Genomic DNA, 15,196 nt, shown 5'->3' with positions numbered 1-15,196 from the left:
GCGGGGCTGGGACCGGGGGCGGGGCTAGAAGACCGATGCCATTGTAGAGGGCGGGGTTCCAGGTTTGATGGGCGGCGGGGGACGGGGCGGAGTGAGGGAGAAGACTTGGACGAGGACGCGGCTCGAGGGCCGATGGGCGGGGTAGGAATGGGGGCGTGTCCCGAGGGCCGGGGGCGGGGACAGAGCAGCGGGAGTGGCCTCGGCCTCCCACCTCAGGTCGCCTACCTCCGGGTCAACGCCGTCGCCTTCGCTGTAGTTTTCCGAGATGAGCTGATCGAAGAGCAAGTGGATCTCGGTGCGGGCAGAGTTACTGTCATCCGGGCGCAGGGCGCGCAGCCTGGCCGCTAAGCGGCGGAACGCGCTGCTCTGTTCAGCGGGCGGCTCCCGCGGCGACAAAGGTGGCTGCTGCCCACACAGCAGCGAGCCGGCAACCTGCACCGCCGCCATGTTTTTTCCTAATGTAAAAGTCGCCGGGAATTACTTCCGGGGCATCCTCTGGGCTTTACGGCTACTTCCGGAAATTCCTTATTTAGACTAGGAGAGCAAGCTGGGGGGGCTTTGTTTGATTATGGTATTCTGTAAATGCGCTATGAAATTAGCTTGGGAACTTTTGCTGTCCATCTCTCTTAAGTCTGGCTAAAAAAAACGGAGTCCTGTGTTGTTGTTTTTTGTCCCCCCCCCCTTGTAAAATAGTTGTTTCTTGGGGCAGGGCTGACATGGCTCTGTGTAACACCAGAGTTTCAGATTCCCTACTAGAGTTGGAGAAAGGCTGCAGAGGATGGCAGTGGCCGAAACTGCTAGTTGTCTGACAGCTTTCCACTCTTCCCATATCTGCTATATAATGTTGAGCAAATTCCTTAATTTCCCCACAAACTCAGGTACCGTTACATGTGAAATAGTGGTCCGGAGCAGTTGTTGAGAATAAACCAGATAATGCATGTGGAAAATGTAACATCATCTTTGTGGCATAGAAAGTGCTCAACGAATGTCATGCGTTTTCTTTCTCAACTTCACCATCATCTCAGTATTAGTGAGCTTTATTGTTCCTATGACCCAATACCTGAGAAAAACAACGTAAAGGAGGGAAGGTTTATTTTTGGTTCAGAGGGTTCAGTCCACGGCCAGCTGAATCCACTGCTTTGGGCTAAGGTGAGCATAATACTATAGCAGTGGGAAACAATCAGGAAGCAGAGTGAGGGGCAGGAAGTGGCCGGGGAGGAGATACCTTTCAAAGACATGCCCTCCAAATGACCTGCTTTTTCCAGTTAGGGCCCAACTCCAAAGATTTCTACTTCTTCCCCAAATGGTGTCACCTGCTCAGGAACAAGCCTTCAACATGTGAGCCTGTGGGGAACATTTTATTTTCAAACCATAACAGATTAATCAAGTTACTCAGGTAGTGTGGAGACTTTAACAATGATGATTTATTAAAATAAGCACCTTCCCCCCTTACTCCATGTAGTCTCTGTCTTTCTCTGACTTTCATCTGTCTTCTCAGGCAAGGAGTTCCAGTGACATCTTTGCAGGTAGAAACTACAGGAAGAGATAAGCAGTGATTACAGAGGAGGGCTCTTAAGGTAACTCTTTGAGAATTGAGAAACAATTTATATATGAGACCTGCTGCATTGGGGGTCTGGCTCCACAAAATACAACTGAGAGGCAATAAACAGCTCCCGGTTCTGGAAGTCTACAGCATGCACAAGGACCCAATAAGGTCCTGAACATCAAGGATTGCAGGTAGACTGAACAAAGAATACATCCTGAGCAAAATGTTGATTTGTTTTGAAGTATTACCTAATTTGTTGTATGTAATACAACTTAATTTATAATCAAATCTGAGTCAGAGCAGCTTTTACAATTATTCCTTTTCAGTTAATGGCTGCCAAAAATAAACTATCATATGAGGCCTCCAAAGTATTTTTATACAGGAGGGGCTGGAAATATGGCCTAGTGGTAAAGTGCTCGCTTCATATACATGAAGCCCTGGATTCCATTCCTCAGCACCACATATATAGAAAAAAGCTGGAAGTGGCACTGTGGTTCAAGTGGTAGAGTGCTAGCCTTGAGTAAAAAGAAGCCAGGGATAGTGGTTAGGCCCTGAGTTCAAGCACCAGGATGGTAAAAAAAAAAAAAGGGAAATAATTAAGAAATCGATGGGCTGGGGATATGGCCTAGTGGCGAGAGAGCTTGCCTCGTATACATGAGGCCCTGGATTCGATTCCCCAGCACCACATATACAGAAAACGGCCAGAAGTGGCACTGTGGCTCAAGTGGCAGAGTGCTAGCCTTGAGCAAAAAGGAAGCCAGGGACCCAGGACTGGCCAAAAAAAAAAAAAAAAAAGAAAGAAATCAAAATCAATACAAGAGTCGTGTATTTGTTCAAGAATATGTACCATTGTGTTAAGACATCATTTGGGAGTAGGCAATTATAGGGTTTTTTTAAAATCTTGTTTTCACTCAATAATAATCTATTTTTAAACCAGGCATCAGTGGCTCACACTTGTAATCCTAGCTATTCAGGAGGCTGAGATCTGTGGATGGCAGGTTGAAGCCAGCTGGGGCAGAGAAGTCTTCTCCAATTAACCACCAAAATGCTGGACACAGAGATGGGGCTCAAGTGGTAGAGTACTAGCCTTGAGCAAAAAAGTTCAGAGGCAGCATCCAGACCTTGAGCTCAAGCCCCAGTGATAGCACACACACAAAAAAAGAAATCTATTTTTTTTCTCCCCAGGATATGCTGCCCAAGGAAAATGTTTTTAAAAGTTTGGAAACCACCAAAGATGTTTAGTGGATGAACCTTTTGCTTGGGGAGGAGAGAGAGAGGCCTACCAGGAGCCAAGTAGACTCTGTGCCATCCAACTTCAGGAAGGTCCCGTGGGGGTCAAATGTACCACCTTTCAAGCCTGGCAAGGTTCAGGAAAACAGGAAGGGTGCATGTGTTTACCTGTTCTTAGTCTGTACCACAGACATGGCCACAGCCATTGCTGACACACTGCTCGCCAGGCTCACAGTCCCAGTCGCCATTGCAGAGCTCCATACAGGTCCCTATGGGAGAGCAAACCACACAAACACTGCTGTGCTTTGGGTTCTCGTGCTGGGGATCAACGCCCTTGAACAAGCAGAGTTCCACTTTTTCCTTTTAGCTCAATGCATAATATAATAACAGAATTTACAGATCATTGCTGGCAGCATAATTAAGAAAAGCACCAGGGCTGGGAATATGGCCTAGTGGCAAGAGCGCTTGCCTCCTACACATGAAGCTCTCGGTTCAATTCCCCAGCACCACATATATGGAAAATGGCCAGAAGGGGCGCTGTGGCTCAGGTGGCAGAGTGCTAGCCTTGAGCAAAAAGAAGCCAGGGAAGGTGCTCAGGCCCTGAGTCCAAGGCCCAGGACTGGCCAAAAAAAAAAAAGAAAAGAAAAGCACCATATCTATTTCAGTTAAAACAATACCTTCACATAATTTCAATAAAGGAAAGCCACCTTTAGAGACTGAGGTGGAGTCATTGTAGAAGAGAAGTCCTCCCCCCCCCCCCCCACCGCACGTCTTCATACTTCAGGGAATGGGGCAGAGGGAGGTTCGCATTTACTGGATGCCATTAGGGGTGCCTGACAGAAGATCTGTGCAGTGACTTCCTAGTCCCCGTGATTGGTTCTGTAGCTGGGATTGCAGATGTGTCTTGCCTTCCAATAAGGACAGATGTGGATTCAACCCAGACCTGCCTGGCCACCAGGCCTGAGCTCTTTCTTCTGTGTCCCACAGTGAATCTGACCCTGGTATGAAGAACACAATTCCAAATTTCAAGGAGTCACTCTTGACCTTTCCAGGCTCAGGGTTGCTTTTGAGAACCAATGAAGTCGGTTTATAAAGCTGGTTACCATGCCAGCTTTTAGCAAAATACCAGGCAGTGTCCCATCTAAATGCATCTACTCAGTTATTATCAGGTATTTCTTTACCTGGTTCTATCTCTACAGTTCCCTGGGCTTTTGTTCCCTGATTTGTACAACAGAACCCATGGATCCAATGGATGAAATGATGATCCTTTTTCCTGGGTCAGCTCCAATCAAGAGCTGCTCTCTGGGCTGTGTGAACAAGTTGAGTCACTTGTCTAGGCTAAGAGAGAGAGTGGCTATCATACTGGCTTAGCAGTATATGAGGCCTATAAAAAGGGTAAGGTGTCTAAAATATACCTTAGTCTTAAGAAAAGATTGGTACAGTTGCTTCCTACATATAAATTATAGGAGATATTATTTGGGGAATAACAAAGATGTAAGATAATCTGCTTAGAATCTAACAATGGAGATTAAGACTTTATTTTAAAATTGGAAAAAACAAAGCAATTATTTCTCAAGTGGCCATAAAGAAGTAGATTCAGAGGATTCAAGAAGCTGAGAGGAGATAAGACATTATTTCTAATTAGATTAATCAGAAAAGACAAGTCTTGAAGTACAGCGATCTTCTTAAAGCAGAAGGTATAGTCCTGTGAGAAGAGAAATGAATTACTAGCAAAAGTTTACAAGGGGCAAATATCACAGAACTGGCAGTGGGAGAAACTGTGAGGTGCTAGAGTACCAAGTTTAAGAAGGTACTTGCATAACCCTGAGACTGAGGGCTTCTTCAAATTTTTGCATCCTGTTTACTTTATTCCAGCCAATAGAAAGCCAGGCAAATATTAAGGAACAGCTGGAAATTAAGCAGGAAAAGTATCAGGGAACAAGCTGCAAAGGCAAACACCCAAGACCTGTGGATTTAGAATTTCATTTGATGAGTCAAGAAATGGGGGTAATTGCTGATCACTTGGGAAGATAATTCTGGTGTGAGCGCAGAGAATGGAGCCAGATTCAACTAGCAAGAAGAGAGGAGCCAGGAGAATCATTAGGAAGCTGAAGATTGACTGGCAGGGGAGGTGATCAGGGGTAGACACAGTGTATAATGAGTGGAAAAAGGACAGAAGATGTGCAAGGGCTTCAAAGAATGGTCAGGATTTGGCAACCAGCTCAAGGAAGTGGGGAGGAGAGCAGAGAAGAGAGAAGAGTAAATGGAATCCAAGACTATTTAAGGAGAAGAATAAAGCAGTGAAAGATAATCCAGGTGAGAAGGAACTTAGAAGATGGAGAGGCAAGTAGTATCCGATGCTGTAAAAGTTAAAGACTTTGCAATTGAGGAGAGTCAGGAGACTCATCAACTGGACCCGGGAGAGAAGCTCCAGGAGAATGAGGGGGAAGGAGTTAGACTGTGATCACTTTGAGAGCTAAAGAACCATGACAGAGAAGAAAAGGCAGAGAATTTAAGATTCTTTTGAGGGTGATATACTTAGGAGAAGAATCCCCTGGTGTAACTCCTCTGAACAACTAATGAACTGTTTAACAAAATGAATCCTAGGAAGTAGAAACATGTTTGGGAGGGCGGTGTGATGGAGGAGACATGAATGAAGGATAGAAATTATGCAATACAAATTATGTAAAGATTGAATTACATGCATCGAGTGAAGGGATGGTAAGGAGAAATGGGGAAGAACGATGGAAGGGTTGGCATTGGTCAAGATACATTGTGCCAGGTGGGTTGTGAGGGATGGGTGAGAATGTTGAAAGGGGTGACATTGACCAAGACACACTACTCATAAACTGCTTTGTGGAATGGCAATTCCTTTGTGCAACCATGTAAAGATCATAATTTTTTTTTGTTTTAGTTACATAATGTAAGGTCGCTGACCCAAACCTGTGGGAAATACCATTTGACAAGAAGTTTTTTGTTTTGCAGACCTGGTCTCTAAAATATTTTTTAAAGACTGCATTGTACTACTATTCTGACTTATGGAATTGTAACCTCTTTGGGCAACAACTTAAGTTTTTTTCAAAAAAGAAAATTCCTTTGAAAACGCTGATGGTAAATGGAAAATTAGAGATTGATATGAATCATGCTTAACATGACTAAGGAAATACACTCTGCCTGGATACAGATGGCTCACATCTGTAATCCTAGCTACTCAGAAGGCTGAGATCTGAAGGCTGTACAGTTCAAAGACAGCCAAGGCAGACAAATCCAAAAGACTCTTATTTCCAATTAGCCAGCAAAAGAATGGAAGTGGAGGTGTGGCTCAAGTGGTAGAGCTTCAGTCTTGAGTGAAAAAACAAACAAGAAGAGCATGATGCCCTGGGTTCAAATCCTCATACCAGCACACACATGCACACACACACACACACACACACACACACACACACACACACACACACACACACCATACACTATTTCCTATAGACCCAAGGAAGAAGAGGGTGGAGAGGGAGCTGCTGGGTGATGATAGGCAGGCAGGAAGGAGCAGAGAGTTCAGCTGCAGGAGTGACTCAGGGAAAGGAAGGGGATGATATGGAGGCAGGAGGGTGCTTCTGCTTTGTGACTCAAGGGATGCCATCTAGGAGGCTCCTTGTGTTAAAGCCCCAAAGGAGAGTTTTCCTTCCTTCCTTCCTTCCTTCCTTCCTTCCTTCCTTCCTTCCTTCCTTCCTTCCTTCCTTCCTTCCTTCCTTCCTTCCTCCCTCCCTCCCTCCCTCCCTCCCTTCCTTCTTTCTTCCTTCCTTCCTTTCCCCTCCTCTTTCTGAGCACACTAGTTCCCAATATCCTAATTCCTGGCTCCTTTGTTCAAACAAAAAATGGCAGTGAGGCTTTCTTACTGGACTTACCCAAAAGTTGCAGGGGTCTTACAGCAGCCTGAAGCTCTTGCACCTCCAGGCTGAGGGTGATGAGGGTCAGCAGGAGAAGGAAGCCTCCCAGCTTCATGATGCTGCCGAAGTCGTTGGTAAACAAACAAGAGGGCAAATTTATACCCTCCCACCCACTGAGCTGGAATATAGGACCAGAGACTGGCTGAGGAAGCCTACGCCTCACCCAGAAACCCACATTACTGGAGACACCCCGTGTGTATCTGGGTAATACCATGTTACCTAAGCCAGGCTTTGCACCAAGGAAACACCCACTTCTTATCAACCAACAAAACTCCAAATCCAGGAAATCTGGGAACGGTGGGGGGCATGGACTTCTATTCACTCATATTCAACACGTGGATTCAATGCATGCTCTGGTCTAGGCACAAGGGAATATGTCCTCAGAGAAATGACAGCTCAAAAATGACAGACACTAGGGAGCAAGGGTGTGGTCTGCTCTTTCACTTCTCCCCTCCCTTCTCCAGGATGGTCACCCCTGTAATTGAAGGTGGGGAGAGCTAGTGGGAAAGCTAGCAGAGGTGCTTTCCCATCATCTGATACTGATGACTGGAGCTTCGTCATTTGCCTTCTGCCTTGGTCATTTTTTTTCTCTGGGCAGGTGCTGTGGTATGCTAGATGTGATTTGGGGTGAGGAGGGTCGAGTTCCACTTTGCCTTGTCTGGATTCATTTCTGAGAGCCTGAACTCTGGATATTCTTGTTAAAGCCTCGTGGGATTTGTATTATGCTGTAGCCTTGTGGAGCAACTAAGGGTAAGCTATAGGCACCACGGGGCCAGGTATAAAATTTCATTTCCTCCTTCTTCTGGGCATTGCTAACACACATGAGTGAGTAAAACACACACACACACAGCACTTTAGTGTTTTGGGTTGTTTTGAGGGTTGTGTTTTGAGTGGAGTGGGGACAAGTCTTCTTCCCCAAGAGAAGGCACATATGACTTTTGACCATGAATCCTGTCTTAAAAGATACCACCTAATGTAGATGAGGGTACATGGGCTCCTTAAGAGCAGCAGGGCCAGTTTAAAATTTCTTTGAGGGCCCCTCCCCCTCTCCCTTCCCCTGGGGAGATGGAAGGAGAAGAGGGCCGAATGTTCCACTAGGGCCCCATCTCCTAAACCTGGGGCTGCAGGAACAGGCCCTCCCTGTTTTACCTTGCTTGTCACCAGTCCCTGAAATGCCATGTCAGAGATCCTTTAGGCATACAACTCCTGAGGGGATAAAGGGATATAGATATAGACCATTTGTCTGTGTGTGTGTATGTGTGTGTGTGCCAATACTAGGGCTTGAACTCAGGGCCCGAGTGCTTCCCTCAGTTTCTTTTGTTTTAGCTCAAGAGTGGTACTCTACCACTTAAGCCACAGCTCCACTTCTGGCGTTTTTGTGGTTAGTTGGAGATAAGAGTCTCACACACTTTCTTACCCATGCTGGTTTTGAACTGGATCCTCAGACCTCAGCCTTCTGAGTAACTAGGATTACAGGTATGAGCCACCAGTGCTCAAGCTCAAACAGCAGTTTTGCAAAGTGCCCTAACTCTGTTCTGTTCATTTCAAAGCCAAGATTTTGACACAACTTTTAGAGACCCTAAACAAGTTTAAAACAATGTCCCCATATGCAATTTCAAAAGCTTAAAATATTTTTTAAAGCAAATACGTTTTCTGACATTGAATAAAGTGTGTCTGCTACTGGGTGCCAGGGGTTCATGCCTGTAATCAATCCTAGCCAATCAGGAGGCTAAGATCTGAGGATGGTGGTTCGAAGCCAGCTCAGGCAGGCAAGTCCATGAGACTCTTCTCTCCAATGAACCACAAAAAGTTAGAAGTAGAGCTGTGACTTAAGTGATAGAGCACCAGCCGCAAGCACAAAAGCTCAAGTACAGCACCCAGGCCGAGAGTTCAAGTTCCAGAACGGGTAAAAAAATAAAGTAGGCTTGTTGCCATTAATCTCTCTCTCTCTTTCTCTCTCTCACTCTCTCTCTCTCTCTTTAAAGCTACCTTTGTTTCTTTTGGGGGATGGGAGGGGCATCCTAAGTATGTGCTTATTTGGCTGAGCTGAATGGGGCCCTCAGAGCCTTAGCTTGCTCCCCTTCCTCCAATCTTGCTCCCCACCCATCCCCGCACTGTCCAGGCAGCTGGGATCCTCTGGTGCTTGATATTATCTAGTATGATATGTTTTTCTTCTCCTCTCTCTCTCTCTCTCTCTCTCTCTCTCTCTCTCTCTCTCTCTCTCTCTCACTCACTTTCTTTTTGTCAGTCATGAGGCTTGAACTTAGAGCCTGGGCACTGTCCCTGAGCTTTTTCTCTCAAGGCTAGCACTCTGCCACTTTAAGCCACAGCTCCACTTTTGGCTTTCTGGTGGTTGATTGGGGATTAGAGTCTCACAAACTTTCCTGCCCAGGCTTATTTCAAACCAGGATCCTCAGATCTCAGCCTCCTGAGTAGGTAGGATTATAGGCATGAGCCACAGGTGCCCCACTAGTATTCTATGTTTTTCTTACCCAGCTCAATCTGTGCCCTGAACATGGAATTCCTTCTCCCTTAATCCTGCATTTCCAAATCCTGTCTATCAAAGCTCATTATCTATGAAGGCTTATCTGGCATCCTAACTTGACTATCACCTCTGAAACTTTCCTTAGCCCAACCTCTGGGAGAGTAACTTTCTCTTAGTAGTTACCATATTCATGTATACCTGGTTATGATTATTATCATCTTTTATTTCTCTCCTGTCAGTATCTTGGTGGCTAGGATGAGATATTACTTAACTTTTGTCTTGGGGCTGGGAATGTGGCTTAGTAGTGGAGTGCTTGCCTAGCAGGCACAAAGCCTTGTGTTTGATTCCTCAGCACCACATAAACAGAAAAAGCCGGAAGTATCACTGTGGCTCAAGAGGTAGAGTGCTAGCCTTGAGCAAAAAGAAGCCAGGGACAGTGCTCAGGCCCTGAGTCCAAGCCCCCTGGGAATGGCAACAAAAACAAACAAACAAAAACAAAAACTTTTGTCAATGAGAGTTGTTTATTATCCTCAGCAATTATTAAAATGTGTGTGTGAGATAGACATACATGGTGATTTTTGACTAAATGGTAATGGTAGAGAGAATGGAAGAGTGGGAGAGCACTGGGGAGCCAGAGGCTGAAGATGGGTCTACAGGAGGACCCATAGTGGGGTCTTTTAGTTCCCAGATTAGGTGTTCCATGAGATCACCAACAGTTGTGAGGACACAGCTTTGAACCCGAAGAAACTTCCATTGGAATCCACTTTCCAGAGGTGTGATGGTAGCCAACAGTTCATGTTAGAAAATAAAGAGTTGTATTTGTTTTTGAACACATTGATTTTTCTGGAGCATGCCAAATGCTGGCAGGAATGGTACTTGTTCTTAGAGAGCTTCTATCCAGTATAGGTGGGCAGATGCAATTAAACAGTCTATGGGAACTATTGCTTTGAGGGACAAAGATAGAGTCTCATTTACACAAACAAACTCTAAATGGAGACCAAATGCCACCTCCTTCCTCCAAGACTACCAAGGGTGAAACGGTTTTCATTTTACAGGAATGCTTGGGTTCCCCACCTGCCCAAGCAAGAATCAACAACCCCAAAAAGGGTTTCCCAGGGCTGCACAATTGTCCTCAGTACCTTGTGCTGCCATATATTAATTAAATATATTGAGGAGCCATTGTACTTTGGAAGCCCACACATGTTTTTTCATATAAGCCTGCATTATTATAGCCATTTGGCAGATGAGGACAATCAGGTCTCTTGTGCATGGTAAGCAAGCAAGCACTCTACCATTGAGGTACACCCCTGTTCCTTACAAGTAATCATATAACTCCTCTACAAGATAATGCAGAGCACAGCGGTTGTTTAGAAGGAATTACCCTCCTCCAAGGGGCTCCTTTTCCTGATGAGAACCTCTGCAAGGTGAGGGCGTTGTTTCCAACAACAACTAGTGAATATTCAGCTGTTCCACATACCAGTCTCTTTGCCCCCTACGCTCTGAAACTCAGGTAGTAGTTGAAGGCTCAGGTTACTGACAGGGCCCACAGGATAAGATCTTGACATCATTATAATGAATCACAAACATGTGTCTTGCCATAAACACATTCAGCATCCTGTACCAGCCCTAGAGATCACAGTAGGTAAGAACCTGAGCTCAGCAGCCAGACCACCAGCACCCACACCCTAACTGCACGACACTCCATAGCTGTGTGATGAAAGAAGAGTTATTAGTACAGACAACACATTGCCATAGGAGATTCCTTTCATGGCTATGGCAGAAACAGCATGCGGATTATCCACTATCTCCCATTGAGCTGGACCAGCATTTCAAGACATAAATATTCAGAAGGTAGCTCACCCTTGTTTAGATTGAATGATGATATATTTTCTTTTTTTAATGTAATTTTTTTGCTAGTCCTGGGGACTCAGGGCCTGAGCACTGTCCCTGGCCTCTTTTTGCTCAAATCTAGCACTCTATCTCTTGAGCCACAGTGCCACTTTTCTGTTTATGTGGTACTGAGGAATCGAACCCAGGGCTTCATTCATGCTAGGTAAGTACTCTACCACTAAGCCACATTCCCAGCCCATATGATTTTTTTAAGTAGTTTCCTCTTTGTCTGTCGTACTTAGTGGGCCACCCATTGGGGAGCCACAGAAATTGGTCACAGGAAAAGGTATGAACCTTTGCTCTGGCACCACATTTGCTGAGTGGCTTTTGGCAAGTTATTTCCCCATCCTTGACTCCCCCCCCTCCCCCATAAACTGCAAACCATTTGGCTGGGCCAGGTGATTTAAGAGGTCCTTGCAGCTTTAACATACTGTGATTCTAAGTGGCTCAGATCAGGCTTTTTGTGTATATAATTCCCCTTCAAATCTGTGTGCCCTCTGACCTGTGGAAAGAATTCTGAGAATGATTGGGTAGGTTCTTCCACAACACTCAGAGCCCACCAGACCTTCAGACACTTCATGTTCACTTTAATCTCTGAACTAATCTGACCCTCAGAACCTTGAGAGGCCAGATGCTGAGGCTCAGAAAAAGAGGGAGAGAGTCTTCAGGGATCTGGCTCATGCAAGAACCCTTGTAGAATGGGTCATACTATTCCCATTTCACAGGTGGGAAAACTGAGGCCCAGTAAGACAGAATGACTTTTCTGCTGATACACTTATTATAGAAGGATAAAAGAATTTCCTGGGCTGGGAATATGGCCTAGTGGCAAGAGTGCTTGCCTCTTATACATGAAGCACTGGGTTTGATTCCTCAGCACCACATATATAGAAAACAGCCAGAAGTGGCGCTGTGGCTCAAGTGACAGAGTGCTAGCCTTGAGCAAAAAGAAGCCAGGGACAGTGCTCAGGCCCTGAGTTCATGGCCCAGGACTGGCAAAAAAGAATTTCCTAATGCTACACTGATTATAAGATGATAAGGTCACTTTTCTGACTCTGAACTACCTCTGCTTCCCTCTGTATTGTGCTGTTGTCTCCTATTGACAATTTCCCCAGGACATATCAAGCCTACAACACTTAAGATCACAGCTGCTCTCTTGCATCATCCTTTCATGATGTTACCCACTTGGATGAGCTAGTCAGCTCACCTCTCTGCACCTCTGTTCCTTCACTGATAAAATTGAGGGCAACAGTCCCCACCTTGTAAGGATGTTATAATATGTATAACATAATTATAATATTATACAACAATATTAACATATATGATATTGTATTATACTAAATACTCTATTATATGTTATATAATATATAATGTTAATATTTATAATAATAACATAATACTTCCTTGTTGACAGTTTTAAGTGAGATCACATATTAGCCTGGAGCACATGTTAAGGACTCAGAAATTACTTATTCTTGGTTTTGCAGCAATACTTTTTTCCTTACTAATAGCACCAGACAATTCCCTCCACTCCGAGTCAAGTTAAAAATCACAAAGCAATAGTCTACACTTAAGAAGATATTTTATTATTAAAAACATGCATGAAATCAACTGCATTGACTATGTGTCCACAATAGCAGAGAAACAGTGATGGTAGACCATCCCCATAGGGGACACATGTCCTTTGATCAAACATAAATACTAGAAAATACACCGAATACAATCACAAGGCATGCAATAAAGATTAAGTTAAGGTGAGGGGCAGGAACTACTGATAGGCATCTTGGGCATGGAGGATAAGGTGCATCTCATTGAGAAGCATCTGGGCTCAGGCAACATTCCTTGAAGATGTCTCCGTCCTGGAGCAGTCAGTTCAGTTCCATGTCTTCCATGTACTCCTGCACCCAGGTATCATTGGGGTTGGCGCACACTTGCCTGCCCTTTTTGGTTTGGAATCTGTAGAGCAAAAAAAAAAAAAAGCACAGATTAAAATGCTATGTCCTCTGAGGACATCTATGATGTCTGGCTCTGGTAGGTCTCTACCCCCCCTCGCTTCCGAACATGGTACATGTTGGGCATCTGTAATGAGTGGGCTCTTTTCTGGGTGGCCTTGGCATCTGACTTTCTGTAAATTCTACCTATTGACTTCAGCTGTGGTCCCAGAAGCTTCCCAGATTAGGAACCAGTGGGTTTTGCAGCCAATATGGATGTATCCCATTTCCTACTACTTCTAGCAATTACTTTGTTCACATGTTTTCCTAGCATGTTTTTATGCTAGCATCACATGTCTCTTATGTGACTTTATTTTGGGCTTTTCCTGATTTCCTGGCCTTTGAATATTGTTCTTCCCAGAAAGGAAGGAGCCTGCCTCTGACCCAGACACTTTCAAGACTAAACGTGACCTCCCTGCTTTCTTCTTCACTGCTCTGCTTCAGCCCAGGAAGCTGCCTTCCCATCTGCTTGATCACCTCTGGCCTCCTTCCCATCTGGCCTGCCTCTTTTTGAATCCTACCCTCCCCCGTGCTGCTCAGGGAAGCCCAGGAGCTCATACTCACACCACAGCTGGCCAGGAACAGAGGCTGCTGGTCTCAAAGTAATCTGTCAGAAACCTACGAGGAATCTGCCGCGGAGCGTAAGCGAAGCAGCATGCTGTGGGAGGGTCCGAGCCCACTGGGAAAAAAAGGTCAGGGTGAGATCAAAACTCTACTGGGAAACAACAGTTCATCTGGGCTGCCAGCTGTGCATCTTTAATGAGCATCTGTGTGAACTTCCAGACCCCAAACATGGTCCCCATATCTAGGCCCACACACCCACCCTGGAGAAGACTCTTTTCTAAATAGAGAAGGGATGAGAAAGAATTCTAGGGGATTGGAACTGGACTGAATTTCAGAACATGTCTCATTTCTTTTATATTACACATGGGGAAACAAAGCCATAGAGAGGGAAGGACTTAGCTAGTAGTCAGAGACAGATAATCTAACAACCTGCCTTCTAGCCTATCTTTTTCCTCTGCTAGTTGCTTATTCTTCATGATAAGGTCACTTTTCTGAGTCTGAACTACTTCTGATTATTATTATTATTATTAGTTATTTGTGGTGCTGATACTGTTCTCAGGCCTTGTTCTCAGGGCCAGGGCACTCTCTGTTGGATTTTTTTGCCCAAGGCTTATGCTCTACCATGTAAGCCACAGTTCTACTTCTAGCTTTTGGTAGCTAATTGGAGATGAGTCTTGCAGACTACAACTACTTAAAGATAAGTAAATATATATGTATAAATTTTATATATAAATTTAATATATACAATATAATATATATTAATTGAAGAGCAAAACGTCTCACAGATTTTCCTGCCCAGGTGGGCTTTGAACTGCATTCCTCAGATCTCAGCTTCTTGAGTAGCTAGGATTATAAGGGTGAGCCACTGGCGCTTAGCCCTAGCTGTTAATTCTTAGCAAACAATAGCTTGAGTGGTATTAAATTCCTACTAGCCTCTCTATTGAACCACAGAATACTTGGAAATCATCCCAGCTCATTTTTGTCTCTTGACTACACCCCACCATTGGGTCAGCCCCAGCTGTAAAAGTAGAGCCTGCCTCCACACCAGTTCTTGGAAGTAACAGCAGGAAGAATGGACTTACTTGGTCCTGAGAGACCTGGAGCCCAGAAGGCAGCTCCAAGCACGAGGAGAGAAAGGACAGTCACGCAGAACTTCATGGTCTTGGTGGAGGAGAAGGCTGCACAGAGCTGAGGTGGCAGAGCTCAGAAGCTTCAGAGCCTGGCTGTGGTCCTGTGCTGATCTGTGTCTGGAGTCCCTCTTTATAGGGAGTCTGGGGCTTAGGAGGGTGGTTGGAGACACAAGGAGGCCAGTGGAATTTCCAGGGCAGAGATGATGTCATGGTGCCAGAAGGAAAGTTAAGTTTGTTGAGAGAGAAGAGTTCCTTCCCCGGGGTGGTGGTGTCATTACCGGAAGAAAGAGGAGGAGGGAGCAGGAGGGAAGAAGTGAGACACTTGCTAAGGGGGAAGTGATATACCAAAGACAGTGACCAAGCCTAGGGAGGAAGGTGCCAACCAGAGGGGAAGGAAGAGACAATCACACCTTCTAGAA

The 15,196-nt window shown here is 45.1% G+C and overlaps 3 protein-coding genes across 3 annotated transcripts in view; all 3 read right to left on the bottom strand.

Moving 5' to 3' along the window:
* Nucleotides 1–466, bottom strand: part of Heatr6 (HEAT repeat containing 6) — a 33,943-nt gene extending 33,477 nt beyond the window's left edge. Inside the window, exon 1 of the mRNA XM_048365871.1 lies at nucleotides 226–466. Coding sequence (XP_048221828.1) covers nucleotides 226–447 — 222 coding nt within the window. The 5' untranslated portion in view covers nucleotides 448–466. The remainder of the gene's footprint in view (nucleotides 1–225) is intronic.
* Nucleotides 467–1,387: 921 nt separating this feature from the next.
* Nucleotides 1,388–6,775, bottom strand: LOC125365660 (protein Wfdc21-like). Its single transcript, XM_048365872.1, has 3 exons — nucleotides 6,679–6,775; nucleotides 2,945–3,045; nucleotides 1,388–1,533 (listed from the first exon to the last, which is right to left on the bottom strand). The coding sequence occupies exons 1-2, from the start codon at nucleotides 6,773–6,775 to the stop codon at nucleotides 2,951–2,953; spliced, it is 192 nt and encodes a 63-aa protein (XP_048221829.1). The 3' UTR covers nucleotides 1,388–1,533; nucleotides 2,945–2,950.
* A 5,882-nt stretch (nucleotides 6,776–12,657) lies between these two features.
* Ccl4 (C-C motif chemokine ligand 4) lies at nucleotides 12,658–14,981 on the bottom strand. The gene is made up of 3 exons (XM_048365775.1): nucleotides 14,730–14,981; nucleotides 13,648–13,762; nucleotides 12,658–13,048 (listed from the first exon to the last, which is right to left on the bottom strand). The coding sequence occupies exons 1-3, from the start codon at nucleotides 14,803–14,805 to the stop codon at nucleotides 12,961–12,963; spliced, it is 279 nt and encodes a 92-aa protein (XP_048221732.1). The 5' UTR covers nucleotides 14,806–14,981; the 3' UTR covers nucleotides 12,658–12,960.
* Nucleotides 14,982–15,196: the final 215 nt, after the last annotated feature.

Source organism: Perognathus longimembris, chromosome 17, assembly GCF_023159225.1.
Source record: "Perognathus longimembris pacificus isolate PPM17 chromosome 17, ASM2315922v1, whole genome shotgun sequence".
Taxonomy (NCBI): Eukaryota; Metazoa; Chordata; class Mammalia; order Rodentia; family Heteromyidae; genus Perognathus; species Perognathus longimembris.
This window is presented reverse-complemented; position numbering and strand designations above follow the sequence as displayed.